Raw genomic sequence first — 18,711 nt, 5'->3', positions numbered from 1 at the left:
TGCAACCACCGAGGCTCCCTCCAAGTTGTGCTTTGGGTCCTGAGAAGCCCAACCCTCGAGCAGCATCTGCACCAAAGGTGAGCCCTCCAGCATCTCCACGATCTGCGTGGGGCCCTTCTGCATTTTGCCACTCGACGCGCCTAACCGGTTGCTGGCCCGCTGGCTAGTGGCCATCTTGGCGACGAAATCTACGACAAACACCGCTGGTCTGGTTGCTCCAGACTGGCCCTTGCTCCCCTCCAAAGGAGCAGTTCCTCTGACCTTGCTGGTCAGAACCATCAGCTTAAACTCCTTGCCTACAACAATTGCTTTTGCCAAGGCTTGTTTGCTTCGATCAAGTCGCCGACACCGCCGACAGCGAGAGCCTGCGTGGGACAGCTCGTGACTCGACTCCTGGACGTCGTCGACCTTCAGGGACCACGTGGCTGCAGAGACAAGCTACACCTTCCTTCCTGTTTGCACCCGACATCGCCTGGTACCCACCTGGTGCCACGCTGGTCACTGGCTAGTGACTGTGAACACTGTCCCCTCTGCTTTCAGGTCTTCAACATCTCCGATCCACTCTTGGATCCACTGCATCTCTCCCGGACCGACCGCCTGCAGCATCTTTGTCTACAGGCCCCACGGAACAGATAGAAGAAACCCGACGCACTTCGAGGCCTATGCACCCGCTTCCGGTGGGTGAGGTAAAGCTGGCACACCTGTGCCCAAGTGTAGTATTACATCTCTAGTGCCTGTGTTCCAAATCTTAAGTTCCTAGGTCATCCGGAAGATTCCTTTTGCAGTAACTTTGTACTTTTTACGCACCCATTGAAACCTATGGGAGCACGCGTGTGACTATTTGCTCTGCACACGCCACCCGTGGACCTCCTGGTCACTAACTGACGTTAGCTCCTTGTAGGCCCAGCGATTCTAGAGGCCCTAGGCCTTTTCCCTTTTCTGTTCGTGGTACTTATACCACTATTTTAGTATATGGTTTGAGTGGCCACCAGGGCCTATCCATATAAAGTGCAACTTCTGTGTATTCTACTGTAATCTTGTTTGACGATTTGTGCTCCTGTGCTCATAAAGAGACTAGGGGTTACTTTGATAAATAAATACATATATATTTTGAATATATATCTGTGTGGTGTCCTTTCATTGGTATAAAAGGGGGTTACTATTGGTAAAACAGCTCGCTTAACACGCTTCACGAGTTTAGCCTCAAAGACTGCTTAGCCTACGCTACCACTAGGGCAGCTAGTCCGAAAAGGTTGACTTACAACCACACCATAAGAGTTGCTTGGCATGGTACAAGGTGGTCACTAGAACTAGTGAACAGCATATACCAGGCCAACTTCTCACACCCTCGCCTTGCTGGAATGTTTGATGTGACGTTCCCGGCTGATTTCCTCCCCTTCCGTAAGGTCTCCGTGTCGGGGTACCTCTTCTCATCCCTCTGAATTGCAGGGCCCCCATGGACCTCGCCGTCTCATTCTCTTTTTTGACTTGGGTGAGTTTCTCATCGACTGGTGCCCCAAACAGCGTTTCTCCGTTGAAAGGAGTGTTCAGGATGTTGTTCTGTACCTCTTGCTTGAATCCTGAAATTCTGAGCCAGGCCTGTCACCTTTCAGTGATTCCTATTGCCATCAGTCTGCTTGATGTCTCTGCCCCGTCCAACGCTGTTTTAAGGCATGAATTTGCTATATTCTTCCCCTCTTCCACTAGATGCGAAGCTCTTTGTTGGTATTGCTCGGGGAGATGCTTGATTAGGTCCCCCATTTCGTCCCAATGTTGTGCATTGGAGTTCGCCATGCGCCAGTGCATTGCCGCGTTTCTCTCTATTTTTCTGCCAGTGAGGTCCATCCTTCTGCTCTCCTTGTCAGGAGGTGGTCCAGAGGTTGCCGGAACATTGGCCCTCTTTCTGGCTGTAGATGCGATAATGGAGTCTGCTGTGACAGATCCCTTGATATATGGAGAGTCCTGAGAGGAATGTTTATATTTTTTCTCTGTTCTGGGTGTGATGGACCTGCATGTTGCAGGGTCCTTGAACGCCTCCTTCCCTTGGTTCATGACACTCTGAAGCATGGGGAGGAACTGGCTCCTAGTTTGGATGGGGAGCAGTGTCTCGAGTAAAAAGTCCGCTTTCGGTTTTTCTCCTCTAGTTTCACGCCAAAAGCTGCAGCCGCGCTCTTTTACGACCATGTTGTAAGCCCCAATATCATCTGGCGGCGAAGGCCTCGAAGGATAAGTCTCCACGGGCTCTTCTAGATTTTCGGCGTCGAGGTCCTGCCATTCCAGGTCCTGCGTCGTCGACGGCGCCGAGCTGTAGTTCGATTGCTGTTCCTCCTCTTCTTCTCCTTCATAGTAGAGATCATCTTCCTCTTCTTCGGGAGTTTTTGACTGCTCTTCGGCCTCAAACTCGTCCTGCTCTTCGACCTCGACGATAACCGTCGGTGGTTTTGTTGGGATTGTGAATTTCTTCATCTTCTCGTCGAACTCCTTCTTCCTTTGAAGGATGCTCTCCATCTCCGCCTCGAGCCTTCTCTTTTTCTTCTCCATTTCGGAGGCATGTTCGGCGTCGAGCGCTGGCCTTTTCGACGGAGCTTGCGTCGACGCGACCTTGTCCTTCGTCGTCGAACGCCCAACCTCGTGGGCCTGTTTCGACTAACTTTGTTGTTCGGCGGCCTTCGGCACCTGGGAGTCCTTCTCGAAGGATCCGCTGGGCCTTTCGTCCTTCGATCCACTCACGGTCGTCGAAATTTTCGGCGCCGGTGTTCCTTTCGAGAACTTAGACTCTGGTTTTCGAGAGTCAGTCTCTGTTTTTCGGGGCCCTTTCGGGGTTTTTGTGCTAGACGTCTCTCCTACCTTGTCAGACGTCTTCTTATCGGTCTCTGCGACCGTGAAGTCATCAGGTCCCTCGGCGACGTTGTCTTCATCGTCGGTGGAGAGACCCAGGTCGTACAGAGACGGGGCCTTACCCTTGCCTTCCATGTTGTAGTTGGCTCTCCTCTGCCTCTCTCTCACCCTGAGTGTCTTCTGTGTGAAGTCGGAGCAGGCGTTGCAGTCTTTGCTCTCGTGGTTGACTGGCAGGCAAAGGTTGCAGACCGGATGTTGGTCATTCTGCGCGTACTTGTGGTGGCAGTTACGGCAGAATTTAAAAGGTGTTTTGTCCATTCCTGCGCTCAGTGTCCCTGAGTGCGCATTCTCCGTTGGACGTCGAAGATCTCGAGGTTCTCCTCCTTCGTCGTCCCGGCTCGATGTCCTTCCTGTCTGTATTCTCCTTTAATTTTCCTTCGATGAAACTTGTGCTCCTCTTCTTTATTCGTTATAAAACTCTGGAGCTTCTCGGTGACGATCCAGACCCAACGGCGGAAAAAAGAATCAGAAGATGGCGCCCCAAGATGGGACTTCTGCAGGAAGCATGCCGACGTCACGAGAAGTACACCAAATGGTGGGACGTCGACGCCCACCTGGGCTACCAAAAAAAAAAAAGACAAAAGAAAGACTACGATTCCGGACCCAACCACCAGACCGCGGAATAATGCACAGCATAGTGAATCCAGAAAGATTCACGCTGCAAAACTCAGGTTTTACTATGCAATGCAGAGCCATGCAAGGTGGCTTTGTGTGGCATCGTAAATCCCACTTAAGCCCTTGTGTTACCCTGCGTGACTCTAGGGCAACATAAGGGCATAAGGGGTTAGTCAATCTGACCATCTGGTGGGCGGAGTCATGGCTGAAGCACGAGAGCTGTTGCAGGGGAAACGTTTCCAAACCAGCCTAGAACTTGGAGGGATATTTATAAGTGGAGGGATCTACAAGAAAATGTATAGTTGAGAAATTCACTTCGCCTTTGCCTAGCTCTTTGAATTAAGAGACATAGAGAAGGGGAAGAATTTGAGTTGAGGGTACTTCAATTCTGATTGTACAAAACGATACACAAATTATTGGGGTTGTTGGTCCAGCTTTGAGGTCCGGTGAGCACATTGACAATCTGTCTTAATAAATCTTGAGTGATCTCTCTGGTTTCGTGGGGTTCAGAAGTATATATTATATACCCGAAAGCCTCAACCAATATTTTGCCACTGGTGGTGTTAAGTGGTCATCACTATGGTATCCTATCAGGCGATGTTATCATCTGGTTTCGCATCTAGGTACTTGCTTCCATAGGTGAGTACCGCTTCTTTTCAAGGGAAAGTACTGGTGGGGATCCGTGTGATTTTTAAAAAAAATTATCTACTGCATCTAAAGGTCAATTTTAATATGGGGGTAGTATACAGAGGTAAGATTTAAAAAGTTGTGGTGATGCTCTGGGGACGTGTTAGTTATCCCAAGTATCACACTCGTTTGGTTGACATGTTTTGGCTATAATTGCCACTAAGGGTCCTAGCCTTTATCAGGACCAGTTGTGAGATCAACAGATCCCATGTGGAAAATGTTCTTTTCTTTTTTTCTTTGTAAGCTACTAAGCCACTAATCACATGTCTTCTCACAGATTACATTTAATCATGTATGTCAACGACTTGCAATGAGCCTTGTTGTTATTTGTTGTCCTCCTCGTGTATCAGAGACAAGAAGAGGGTGTCATGACTATTTGCCGACGGTTAGCCCTATGCATCTTCACCTGCGACGTCCTCGTCTCTTCCCTATCTTCCCAGAGAGATTACTCTAGATTGATTAAGACAGACTATATCATTGGAAGCAGAGTGGTCTTCACACAGGCTTCTATCTGCCCCCCCCCCCTCCTTTTCCTGGGTGATTCTTTACTATGAGCACACTGACAAGACAGCTCCTAAAAATAATACAGTCCTTAGAGGTTTCTTTATTTATGTACTGTTTTTGGTTGACTTTCCTTATTGGTGGGCTTACGCCATGAGATACCCTTTGCGTCTGTGGTCAACAACGTGGATATTGCCACATGGTTGAGGATCTGGTTGTTGGCACAAGGCACTAAGGGGCCTATTTACGAGGCCGTTAGCAGAGCAAATCGCTGTGTTACTCTGCCCTGGTAGGTGTTCCATGGGCGTTGCATGGATGTTCCCACGCAACTCCCATGGATTCTGATACATTCCCCGATTTACAAGAACTTGTAAACTTAGGAATGCACCAAAAAGATACGCCTCCTTAGGTGAGGCGCAACAAAGAGAAATATATAGATTTCTCCTCATTACTTCCTCTTTCTATGTGGGCTGCATTCCTAAGCACACATAGAAAGAGGAATTCTCCTCTCACAATTGTTTTTGTGCAGGAAGGTGTCCTTTGCTGCACAAAAACAATTCTGCATACAACACAGGCATCCTTGCACCATGGTGCAAGGGTGCCTGCGTTGGTGCTAGGCAACCAAAAGGGCACCAGAGTACGGGCAGGACAGGAATGTGTCATATTCTTTTAAATACGGCTCACTCCTGGCCTTTATCTGTAATTCAAGGCTGAGGACTTCTAGTACCCTCAAATACTTATGAAGCCTGATCTAACATGGATCAAAGAGACATGATTATATTTTTGATGATGTTCTAGCGGGGGATGAAGGACACATTTTGGATATGTTCCTGAAGGATCTCATTGTATACAGTTTCCTCCAGGCTGTGCCCTAGAATGGCTCTCTAGACCTTTTGATTACAGTCTGTAGGACAGGGCTTTGACAGGGAATTCTCAGATGGGTGAAGTACGGAGCCCAGGGCGTGACGTTCTCCGGTGACTGAGGTTCTGTGGCATATGATCTAGAACATGCAATCTACAACAAAGCTTACTAGTGGGGAGGAAAGTCCACCCATTGTGGATTCCACCATCTTGGATTCCCTCTTGTTGTGGCTCTTCCAGTGTGAAATCTCTGTTCTGGAATCCCTTTAGGGCACAGGTTCTCCGATAGGGTTTTTTTTATCTGGAACATATTGGCCAGTCAATGTTCCTGTCCAGAGCTTAGTCGGTGCCCAGTGGCCCTCTCACAAGAGGTACTATGCATCCTCCCTGGGCATAGTGTGTTGTTCTCACAGCATTGTGTAGGGGCAAAATTTAACATTCCAACTTAATATACACAAATTAATACAAATACATACGCCTTAGGTGGATAACATTTCCTGAGGAACGTCAAGGAGTATGTTTGTAATCCCAGGCTGCAGGTTCCCAGATGAATACATTCATGGAATATTACGCACGGTGCATCGCACAATCCTTGTGTAGTGCTATGTACTCACCAGCTCTCTGTAGAGTGGGTCCAATGTAAACCAGACTGCCACGGCACACCTCTGCCCTCGCGTCACTGCTTTCACTCCGTGAGGGTTCTCTCCGCCCGAGGAGAAGCCAACCATGCGGCCGCACTTGGGTTTAATGGAGGCCTGCCAGGAAAATCCAACAAGAAGGCAATGCTAAGAAATGTGGCAAGCAACCTGGTCTATCTTTTATCAAATATCGGAAGGCAGGGTGGAGAGGCAGAGCCTTCTCTGTTGCCACAGCCAACCTCTGGAACTCCATCCCTTTAACTATCATCCGCTTCAGACCCATGCCCAATTACGAAAAGGCCCTGAACACTTCACTCTTTAACTGAAGAGGCAATGCTTCTCGAATATATTTCTGCATCCTTCCGCTCTCCACTTCCCTGTTTTGAACTAACCTTTTCTTTAGCGCCTTGATGCCCTTGGGCGTTTGTTGTGCTCCTAGAAATCTAACTTATTCATTCATGTTCACCTTCTCTGCTACCCTGGACCCTTGCATACAGTACCTCACCCCTCTGTCTTTCTGCACGCCTTGTTCCTGAAGCCACCCCAACAGCGTTGCCTTCTACATAGAGGCCCAATGGTCAACAGAGAATTTGAGAGATGCCCTGATGGGCCTGACCCGTGAAAGCCTTGGAATAGCAACAAGGAAGGGAAGGACCGGACCACGTCAGGCGAGTCTAGTGTTAACCTGGATCTTGCCCATCTGTGGTGCACGTTAGGAGGCAGCAGTGTGTATGGAAATCTACTGTTGCCCAACAAGCCCAGCATGGCCCCGTTTCTAGGCCACCACTGCCAATGGCTATACTGGTTGCTAAAGGCCCTCTCCCTCATTGTAGATGCTTGCCGCGAGGTCCTGTCACAATGTGCTAAGACAAGACATATATATTTTTATTTGTGTCACACATATTTTGAGGTACTAACAGAGGAGAATGGACGGAGGTGAAAGGTGGGCGGCTGGATACTGGTGAGAGCAAGGAATGAGAGGTGCCTCAAAGTCAGGGAAAAATTGGCTGTTCTTAAGAACCCAAGTTGGGCAAATATGGCACAGAAAGTGCTCAGAGCCCACCTTCGCCCCAGCATCTCCTCTGTGTTTGGAATAATTACTTTGTATAGTTTTGAACTTACGAAGCACAAAGATGGCGTGGCCCAGAGGGCGCTCTTCATAGCTGGAGGACACTGAATAAGTCCGGTTGGGGTACAAGTGTGGGGTCTTCTACTTTGGGCATGAACAAGAAAGACCGGGAGGTTCTTCGCCGGTACCTCAGGTTATAAGGTGCGGCATTCATCGTGAAACGGGCAAGAAGGCGAGTACACCTTCCTCCAGGGAGGGCGGGTCCACAGGGCTCTCGATGGTGCACATACATGATATCCCAGACAAGATTCTCCCTAAGGTACTCCAACAAAAACCAGAGCAGTGTCTGTCCCCTTGCTGGGCTTAGGTCAGGGTGAGCCTGGAAATGTCCTACTCTGCCACTTGAAAATGGAGGTTCCAAACTAATGTTTAATTTAGAAGAAAACCCTCCAACTCAATTCACAGTCAGTCCCAGTAAAAAAATTGCCTCTGTTGAGGGAGTGGACAACCGCTCACCGGACGAGACAGGTAAACCTGTCTCTCCTCAGAGAGCTCAGAACTCTGAGTCCAGCTTTAAGATTTAGTGTAAAAAGTAATATACAACATTTTAACATAAACATAACGTGTTTGTGTAAAGCGCACGTTCACGTCTGGCCATCTTGGTGTTGAATAACACATGTTTATTGTTACCAACGGTACTCCTTTTATCGACCTCAGAAGGATGAAAGTCTGAGAGGCCCCACCGGGATTTGAACCTGTGAACATGAGGTCAAACACAGGAAGCTACATTAGTCCACTAAGCCACCAGACTCAGCTTTGCAGATTCCTGTGACACGAGTCTCCTTAGTGTAGTATGGTATGATACTGAGAGAATTATTATGAATGTACTGGCATGTGTTTTAGTATGCACTCGGCCCTTGATATTATGAAAACAAAAAATTGCCTCACCAAAGCTGACCACTGGCACAAGGGGATTCACGTCTTGCCTTTGTGCAGATCTGGGGCGGGGGATACAAGAGGTTTGTGGAGGACAAAGGATCCTCCCAAACTGGGAAAACAAAGAAAACAAACCAGCCACCCGCCTCATTCAAAGAAAAGGTGAAAGCGTCTGAATCTCAAACAAATAAAAGATTCTTCACAGAATATCGCTGCTTTTCAGAACCAGCCAAACAGAACTGCTTTCTAGGACTCCCGTACCTTAACTATCCTCTAACAGAGCTGTCAAACATGGTCAAGATATCTCTCCATTTTCTAGACCCATCTCGTCCCCTAAAAACAACTAAACTGACAGGTACCCTCTCCATCACTCACATATGCAAATCAGGCACAGGAGTGATATAACCAATTGCAGGACAAAATACCTCTTTCATTCTCTCCAGCCATTGGTGGAGCAGGGAAGGCTCTGAAGGACTTCGGCCAATCCACATATTCAGTCCACAACCTCAGCAGACAGTGTGCGCTTCACCTCGACACAACCAGGGGGTGCTCAGGAGCCGCAAGCAGTACTGGTATTGCACACCGACCTGAGTACTGCCAGGACCTTGCTACTGAGGGGCACTTCTTAAAGTATGAGACTGCCCGCGGGCCACTCAGGGGGCCCCCATAGGAGGGCGGCCACCTTAGTTCCACATTAGGCACAAACTAGACGGGTCTAGTGTCTGGACCTCCGAGGGTCTGGCACTTCCTGTCATTTCCAGCGCGCCGAGTGAATGCAAATGTAAATGTCCAGTATTTGTAAAGCACAAACAATTACCCGAAGGTGTCAAGGCGCTGGGGGCCATCGGGAAGATTAAGCGAGCTATTGCCCAGAGTCACATGGTGCTGGGCTGATCTGCCGCAGGCACCGGGGATCGAACCATGAGCCCTGGGGTCCGGAGTTAGTCGCCCTGGCCGCTGCGCCACACCTCTTCCACAGTGGGTGGGGGCCAGGTATATTTACCTTCCCCGCCCATCTGGCGATCCTTTCGCGCCGAGGTTCCACTCCGTCTCTCTCTCTACCGCTTACCCGGCGTGTCGGCTGGATGTGTGGCTAGGGTAGGAAGGCCATTAACTTGTTATTTTGTGATGCAGGCAGAGTTACAGGGCGATCCAGAGGCTGAATGGTACATAGGGGTACCCTCTGCAGGAGCACAAGAAGGACGCAAATGCCAAATAGCCCCAGGAAGTCCTTACGGCAGAACCCTGTTGTAAACCTGAGCAACCGGGGGCTTGTCTGGATACGCTCCGCCCCCTCAAGGAGCGTGAGTAAATGGGTGGACTGGTGGTCCACAGGATGTAAGGGGTAATCCCCAATATGGTTAGCACTGATTGGTTAGGGCCACGGTGCAATTTGGCTCATCAGGTGGGCAGGCAGCAGAGGGGCTGCTTGCCCTTGGATCGCCCGTAAGTTGACCCACCATGTTGGCATATTTCTTATCCAAAATAAACCTGCAGCAATGTTTTCTCCAACAACCAATGTGTCTTGTGTGTTCTTTATTATGGTATTACAGGGTTTGCGGGTTGTGTGTTGCCAATATTGGCACTATGCACATTCCACAAACTAAACGGCTCTGTACAAAAGGAACGGGGGCCTGCAGGGCGGGCACTAATGCCTGCACAACAAGCTCCTTGATTCACAGTTGGGCGACTTGTGCTCTTCACCGAGCTGAACCATAGGCCTGTTTTTTAGGACGGCCAATATTCGATCAGCCTGCTGTACCCATGGCTGTTTTTGTGCCCTGTTCGGGGCTGAGACTGCGGTTTTCTTTATCTCTGTGTTTTCAGAGCTTCTATTCACTGGAGCCATTTCTAGACTGCCTTCCGGGTTCACTCCAGGGGGAGGCAGGCCAGCTCGCGCCAGCGCCCTTTGTCCACGTGCACCGGGCATGGAGGAGTCTGTGCAGCGCCGCACAAAGCAAACACCGGGGCTCTCTGACTCCGCTGCTGTACATGGGGGCATGCCTGTCAGACCTGTCATCGTCCCGGAGCGCCGATGATTAATCCCCTGCGAACCCCTGTCCTCAGATGCTTTTTAGGTCTGGGCGCAGCCGTCTGCCAGACCCTTTGTCTCTGATATGTGAACACCCAGCGGCCTCCGAGGAGTCAACACCCCTCGCCTGACTGTGCTGGCAGTCTGCGGCATCTTTTCACCTTTCAGGAAGTGCTTCCGGTGCATGCATGAGTGGCTGTTTTACATCTCCTGACTAATGATTCATCACACACTTTCACACATTTAACCCCTTGCCACATATGAACTCCAAATAAAGTCACCAAGCTGCCTCCCCATAGTACCAACCCACCGTCACCACACAAACACCTCCTGCACCCCCACACTACTGTCTCCCCTACTGCACCCCCCCCACACTACCACCTCCCCTACTGCACCCCCCACTACTGCCTCCCCTACTGAACCCCCCCCACCCTACCACCTCCCCTACTGCACCCCCCACACTACTGTCTCCCCTACTGCACCCCCCACACTACCACCTCCCCTAATGCACCCCCCACACTACCACCTCCCCTACTGCACCCCCACACTACCACCTCCCCTACTGCACCTCCCCACACTACTGCCTCCCCTACTGCACCCCCACACTACCACCTCCCCTACTGCACCCCCACACTACCACCTCCCCTACTGCACCCCCACACTACTGCCTCCCCTACTGCACCTCCCCACACTACCACCTCTGCCTACTGCACCCCCCACACTACTGTCTCCCCTACTGCACCCCCCACACTACCACCTCCCCTACTGCACCCCCCACACTACTGCCTCCCCTACTGCACCCCCCCACACTACCACCTCCCCTACTGTACCCCACACTACTGTCTCCCCTACTGCACCCCCCACACTACTGTCTCCCCTACTGCACCCCCACACTACCACCTCCCCTACTGCACCCTCCACACTACTGTCTCCCCTACTGCACCCCCCACACTACCGCCTCCCCTACTGCACCCCCGACACTACCGCCTCCCCTACTGCACCCCCCACACTACTGTCTCCCCTACTGCACCCCCACACTACCACCTCCCCTACTGCACCCCCACACTACTGCCTCCCCTACTGCACCTCCCCACACTACCACCTCCGCCTACTGCACCCCCCACACTACTGTCTCCCCTACTGCACCCCCCACACTACCACCTCCCCTACTGCACCCCCCACACTACTGCCTCCCCTACTGCACCCCCCCACACTACCACCTCCCCTACTGTACCCCCACACTACTGTCTCCCCTACTGCACCCCCACACTACTGTCTCCCCTACTGCACCTCCCCCACACTACCACCTCCCCTACTGTACCCCCCACACTACCACCTCCCCTACTGCACCCTCCACACTACTGTCTCCCCTACTGCACCCCCCACACTACCGCCTCCCCTACTGCACCCCCCACACTACCGCCTCCCCTACTGCACCCCCCACACTACTGTCTCCCCTACTGCACCCCCACATTACCACCTCCCCTACTGCACCCCCACACTACTGCCTCCCCTACTGCACCTCCCCACACTACCACCTCCGCCTACTGCACCCCCCACACTACTGTCTCCCCTACTGCACCCCCCACACTACCACCTCCCCTACTGCACCCCCCACACTACTGCCTCCCCTACTGAACCCCCCACCCTACCACCTCCCCTACTGCACCCCCCACACTACTGTCTCCCCTACTGCACCCCCACACTACCACCTCCCCTACTGCACGCCCCACACTACTGTCTCCCCTACTGCACCTCCCCACACTACCACCTCCCCTACTGTACCCCCCACACTACCACCTCCCCTACTGCACCCCCCCACACTACTGCCTCCCCTACTGCACCTCCCCACACTACCACCTCCCCTACTGCACCCCCCACACTACTGTCTCCCCTACTGCCACCTCCACCTACTGCACCCCCCACACTACTGTCTCCCCTACTGCACCCCCCACACTACCACCTCCCCTACTGCACCCCCACACTACTGCCTCCCCTACTGCACCCCCCCTACCACCTCCCCTACTGCACCCCCCACACTACTGTCTCTCCTACTGCACCCCCCACACTACCACCTCCCCTACTGCACCCCCCACACTACTGTCTCCCCTACTGCACCTCCCCACACTACCACCTCCCCTACTGTACCCTCCACACTACCACCTCCCCTACTGCACCCCCCACACTACTGCCTCCCCTACTGCACCTCCCCACACTACCACCTCCGCCTACTGCACCCCCCACACTACTGTCTCCCCTACTGCACCCCCCACACTACCACCTCCCTTACTGCACCCCCCACACTACTGCCTCCCCTACTGCACCTCCCCACACTACCACCTCCCCTACTGCACCCCCCACACTACTGTCTCCCCTACTGCACCCCCCACACTACCACCTCCCATACTGCACCCCCACACTACCACCTCCCCTACTGCACCCCCCACACTACTGTCTCCCCTACTGCACCTCCCCCACACTACCACCTCCCCTACTGTACCCCCCACACTACTGTCTCCCCTACTGTACCCCCCACACTACTGTCTCCCCTACTGTACTCCCCACACTACTGTCTCCCCTACTGTACCCCCCACACTACTGCCTCCCCTACTGCACCTCCCCACACTACCACCTCCCCTACTGCACCCCCCACACTACTGTCTTCCCTACTGCACCCCCCCACACTACCACCTCCCCTACTGTACCCCCCACACTACCACCTCCCCTACTGTAACCCCCACACTACTGCCTCCCCTACTGCACCTCCCCACACTACCACCTCCCCTACTGCACCCCCCACACTACTGTCACCCCTACTGCACCCCCCACACTACCACCTCCCCTACTGCACCCCCCCCACACTACCACCTCCCCTACTGCACCCCCACACTACTGTCTCCCCTACTGCACATCCCCACACTACTGTCTCCCCTACTGCACCCCCCACACTACTGTCTCCCCTACTGCACCCCCCCACACTACCACCTCCCCTACTGCACCCCCCCACACTACTGCCTTACCTACTACACCCCCCCACACTACTGCCCTTCCATCAGTACAATGTTAGAAAGGGTAGATGGACCGGGAGGGTCGGCCGGGGACAGGAGGAGAGGTCTCCGGGGAGAGCCGTCTCCAGCGATCGTACAGACAAGTAACTTCCCCCCCACAGACAGATACCACACACGGATACGGTTCAGTGTCCTTTATAAGCACTTCTTAAGGTACGGTTGAATGGTACAAGGAGGTCTGGACTCAGGGGTCCCCTCGATTCAAGTCTCTCAAAGCAGGGTAAGGGGTAGCGGGACAGTCTGTCTACCAGTCAGGTAGTTCGGATGAGATGATGACTAGCTCACAATCCTCGAGCTTGGTGGCTTAGTTGGTACGGGCCGCGGCAGCGCCAGCAGGTCCCGGTTGAGATGGTCGGTACACGGTCCGCGGCAGCGCCAGCAGGTCCCGGAAAGATGGTCGATGTACGGTCCGCGGCAGCGCCAGCAGGTCCCGGTGAGGATGGTCGTTACAACGGGCCGCGGCAGCGCCAGCAGGTCCCGACGAGGATGGTCGTTACAACGGGCCGCGGCAGCGCCAGCAGGTCCCGACGAGGATGGTCGTTACAACGGGCCGCGGCAGCGCCAGCAGGTCCCGGCGAGGATGGAGGTTGCAGAAGGCCGCGGCAGCGCCAGCAGGCAGGACGATGGTTCACAAGAGCGGGCTACGGCAGCGCCAGTAGTCCGTCGAGGCTGAGTTCTCTCGGTGTCTCTCGACTCCAGGATACAACTGCCTTCCTGCTCCGGAGTTGCCCCAGTTATAGGGCAGGCGCCCTTTGATGTCCGGACCCTCGCACTTGGAGGTCGGAGGGCCCGGGATGAAGGTGTCCAGACACCCAGCCGGGGGTGGAGCCAGCGCCTGGGGGGAGCTGGAGGCGATCGGCACCTGGCGGGGGGAAGAGCTCTTGACACTTCGTTCTCCCATTGACCTGCCAAGTGGTCCGCTCACCTCCTGGGTGGAGGGTGGTGCCGGGATGTCGGGGCCGGCCAGGCCCGGGGTTAGGGTCGGGCCGAGGCCACGCGGCCTCGTGGTGCAGGGCCCAAGATGGCGGCTTGAACCGGCCGGGGGAGCCGGTGGGGCTGGGCCCCGTGATGAGTAGAGGCCCGAGGGCAGAAGATCCGTCGGGAGACGGGGTACAGGTGCTTTTCGTGGGTTATGCCTGGTGGGCCGGAGCTCGGGCCCTGTCGTGCGGGGAGGGAGCAAGCCCTTCGTGTGGCCTGTCCAACATGCGTCCCCCCCAGCTGAAGGCGGGGAGAGTCACCCATCTCCTTGGGGACTCTCTTCGTCGAGGCGGAAAAAGCGGGACAGGCCGTCCGCGTTGGCGTGGTCTTGGCCTGGTCGGTGCTCCACGGTGAAGTCCATTCCCTGCAGGGAAATGGACCAGCGCAAGAGTTTTGGGTTCTCCCCCCGCATCTGCATCAGCCACTGCAGGGGTCGATGGTCGGTTTGTACCCGGAAGTGGGTACCGAAGAGATAGGGCCGGAGCTTTTTGAGGGCCCACACCACTGCGAAGGCCTCCCTCTCGATGGTGCTCCAGCGCTGTTCTTGGGCCAGGAGACGTCGACTGATGAAGGCCACCGGCTGGTCATGACCCTCGGGGTTTAACTGAGAAAGGACGGCCCCGATGCCGTGGTCGGAGGCGTCGGTCTGTACCACGAATTCCCGACTGTAATCGGGGGCCTGGAGCACAGGGGCGGTGCACAGGGCGGCCTTCAGCTTCTCGAAGGCCGCTTGACAATCGGGGGTCCAGTTAATCCGCTTCGGCTGGTTCTTGGACGTGAGACCCGTGAGGGGCCCCACGATGCTGCCGTAGTCTCTCACGAACCGCCGGTAGTAGCCGGTGAGCCCCAAGAAGGCTCGGACCTCGGTCTGGGTGACGGGGGGCTGCCAGGACTGGATGGCAGCAATCTTAAGTTGTAGCGGGGCCACCAGCCCGCTTCCCACTTGGTGCCCAAGGTAGGTCACAGACCCTTGGCCAATTTGGCACTTGCCGGCCTTAATTGTGAGACCGGCCCGCTGGAGGGCCTGTAGGACCTCTTGGAGGTGACGGAGGTGGTCGGGCCAGTGGCGGCTGTATACAGCGATATCGTCCAGGTAGGCAGCGCTGAACTCTTCGAGCCCCGCCAAGACCTGGTTCACGAGGCGTTGAAACGTGGCGGGGGCATTCTTCATGCCGAAGGGCATGACCTTGAATTGGTAGTGGCCATCGGGGGTAGAGAAGGCTGACCGTTCCTGAGCCCTGGGTGTGAGGCCGATCTGCCAGTAGCCCGCTGTTAGGTCGAAGATACTGAGGTAGCGGGCGGCCCCCAGCCGGTCGATCAGCTCGTCTGCTCGGGGAATCGGATGAGCGTCGGTCCGGGTGACAGCGTTCAAGCCCCGGTAGTCGACGCAGAATCTCAGTTCAGGTGCGGTGCCGGGGGCAGCGGCTTTGGGAACCAATACAACCGGACTGGCCCAGGGACTGTCCGAGGGCTCGATGACCCCGATTGTGAGCATCTTGGCCACTTCCTCCTGTATGCAGGCCCGTACCCGATCTGGTACGCGGTAGGCCCGGTGTCGGACAGGGGGACTGTCCCCGGTGTCCACGTCGTGCAAACACCAAGGGGTGACCCCGGGGGTGAGGGAGAACAGGGTAGCGAACTGCAGCAGGAGGTTCCGGCAGCCCTGGCGTTGCTCCGAAGTGAGGGCGTCAGAGAGCCGGACCCCGTCCACGGAGCCGTCATTCTCCTGAGTTTTCAGAAGATCCGGGAGGGGTTCGGAGTCTTCCTCTGCCCCACTGTCCGTAGCCATCAGGAGGCTGAGTTCTGAGCGCACAAAGTGTGGTTTGAGTCGGTTGGTGTGGAGGACCCGGAGGGGGTTCCGGGAGGTCCCCAGGTCGATGAGGTAAGTGACGGGGCTTTTGCGCTCGACCACTTTGAAGGGCCCCGTCCACTTATCTTGCAAGGCACATGGTTCGGTGGGGGACATCACCCATACTTGTTGTCCAGGCTCGAACTCAACGGAGGAGGCATTGTGATCATACCACCTCTTCATGTCCTCCTGGCTGGCCTCGAGGTTCGCCTTGGCCATCTGTCTGAAGCGCCGGGTCTGGTTGCGTAGGGCCAGGATGTATTTGAAGACGTCTGGAGGGGTCTTTAGGGGGGCCATCTCCCAACCTTCTTTTACTAGGCTGAGGGGCCCTCGCACAGGGTGCCCGTACAGGAGTTCGAAAGGGCTAAACCCGAGGGACTTCTGGGGAACTTCTCGGTAAGCGAAGAGGAGGCACGGGAGTAGTACATCCCACTGGCGACGGAGGGGCTCTTCCAATCCCCCAATCATCCCCTTGAGAGTGCGGTTAAACCGCTCCACTAGTCCGTTCCCTTGGGGGTGATAGGGGGTCGTGAATCTGTAGGTGACCCCGCATTGTTGCCAGAGGGACTTCATGTATTTGGATATAAAGTTTGTGCCTCGATCGCTGACGACTTCTCGGGGGAAGCCTACCCGGGAGAAGATCCCCATTAGGGCCCGGCCAACCACCGGAGCTGTCACGGTCCGTAGGGGCACCGCCTCGGGGTATCGGGTGGCATGGTCCACCAGTACTAAGATGAACCTGTGTCCTTGTGCCGTGCGGGGGTCCAGAGGCCCCACAATGTCTATCCCCACCCTCTCGAACGGGGTGGTGACCACAGGGAAGGGTTGCAGAGGGGCTTTCAGCTTCCGACCACTCTTCCCGCTGGCTTGGCATGTGGGGCAAGATCGGCAGTGGTTCAGGACGTCGTTCCTCATTTTCGGCCAGAAAAAGTGGGTCACTAGGCGGCTGTACGTTTTGTCCTGGCCCAGGTGTCCAGCCAGGGGGACATCGTGTGCCAGGTTGAGCAGAAAGTCTCTGAAGCGGAGAGGTACCACCAGTACTCGACCGGCCCCCAGCTCGGCGATTCTTTGCTCGCTGTATAGCAGGTCGTTATCCCAGTAGACCCAGTGAGTTCCGGTGGAGTCCCCTGCGTTCTGGGCGCTGGCTTGTTGGCGGAGTCCCTCGAGGGAGGGACAGGTCTTTTGTTCCTGGCGAAACTGTTCTTGGGTGGGCCCCCCTTCTTGACGCCACTGGGCCAGGTCAGGAAGGTCCTGGGATTGCGCGTCCCCTTTGGTCGTCGGGTCTGGGAGGCTGGCCTTGTCGTTGTCTTCTACTGGGGCGACCGGGGGCGGAGGTGCCGGCCATTCCGGTTCTTCTGATCGAGGGACGGCACGGGCGGCCATGGACCGGGTGGTTATGCAGGCCCAGTCCGGGAGGCCCAGCATCCCCAGGTGCTCCCTTCTCTCAACTGTGGCCCACGGGGAACTCTCGAGGTCATTCCCCAGGAGGCAGTCCACGGGGGCATCGTCCCGGACCGTCACCTTCAACAGGCCGGAGACCCCTCCCCATTCGAATGGGACGCAGGCCATTTGACACATACTTTCAGAGTTGTCTGCCGAGCGGACGGGGCAGAGAACGTTCGGCAGGATCTGCTCGGGCTTCACCAGGTGACAGCGGACGGCCGTCACACTGGCGCCTGTGTCACGCAAGGCCTCGGCTCGCTGTCCATTAATGGTCACCCACTGACCGTATTTCCTGGTGTTAGCGGGTAGGGGAGCCCGCGGGACCATGTCTCTTCCCCCTAAGCACGCCAGTACCATGGCGGCCGGCTCCCACTCTTGCTGGGCCGGCTCATACTCTTCTGGTTCCTCCGATGATCGCTCTTCCCCCAGGGCGGCGGCAGCTACCTGGCGGGGCTTGGGTGCTTGGTTCTGCGGGCAGCTCGGGTCATTGGCGTAGTGGCCGACTCGCTGGCATCGGTGGCACGTGACGTTGGCTCGGGCCCCAGGACGCCACGGGGGGTTGCCCCGGCCGGCCGGAGGCGGGGTGCTGGTCACGGGTGTTGTTGGCAAGGCGTCTCTCCCTCGCCCCTGGCCCCCTCCTCCTCCCCGAGGACGGTGCTGGCCTGGGTTGCTTCTGTTCTGTTCGTGTGGCCCCCTCCGGCCCACTCGGGTGCTTTCCCATCGGTCAGCTTCGGCGGCGAGCTGCCGGGGGTCAGTCAGCTTACTGTCGAGGAGGTGCTGCCTGAGCTCGACGAAACAGTTGTTCGACAGGTGCTCCCATACCATAAGGTTAAAGAGTTGTTCGTAAGTGGTGACATGGCTCCCCTTTATCCAACCCTCGAAGGCACGGCCGAAATAGTTCACGTATTCTACCCAAGTTGTACCTGGGATCCGGGTGCAATCTCTGAACCTCTGGCGGTACATCTCGGGTGTGAGGCCGTAGCGGGTGAGGAGGGCAGCCTTCATGTGGTCGTAGGACGACATTTGGTGATCGGGGAGCTGCAGTAGGGCATCGCGACCCTCGTTGATAAACCTCCCCCAAAGTCCGGCTCCCCAATCACTCCGGTCGATCCGGTGGGAGGTCATGGCGATCTCGT

At 55.3% G+C, this 18,711-nt stretch overlaps 1 protein-coding gene across 1 annotated transcript in view; it reads right to left on the bottom strand.

Moving 5' to 3' along the window:
- P3H2 (prolyl 3-hydroxylase 2) overlaps nt 1-18,711 on the bottom strand; it is a 388,184-nt gene that overhangs the window by 26,994 nt on the left and 342,479 nt on the right. Inside the window, exon 14 of the mRNA XM_085635884.1 lies at nt 6,177-6,317. Coding sequence (XP_085492010.1) covers nt 6,177-6,317 — 141 coding nt within the window. The remainder of the gene's footprint in view (nt 1-6,176; nt 6,318-18,711) is intronic.

Source organism: Triturus cristatus, chromosome 11 (assembly GCF_964204655.1).
Source record: "Triturus cristatus chromosome 11, aTriCri1.1, whole genome shotgun sequence".
Taxonomy (NCBI): domain Eukaryota; kingdom Metazoa; phylum Chordata; class Amphibia; order Caudata; family Salamandridae; genus Triturus; species Triturus cristatus.
This window is presented reverse-complemented; position numbering and strand designations above follow the sequence as displayed.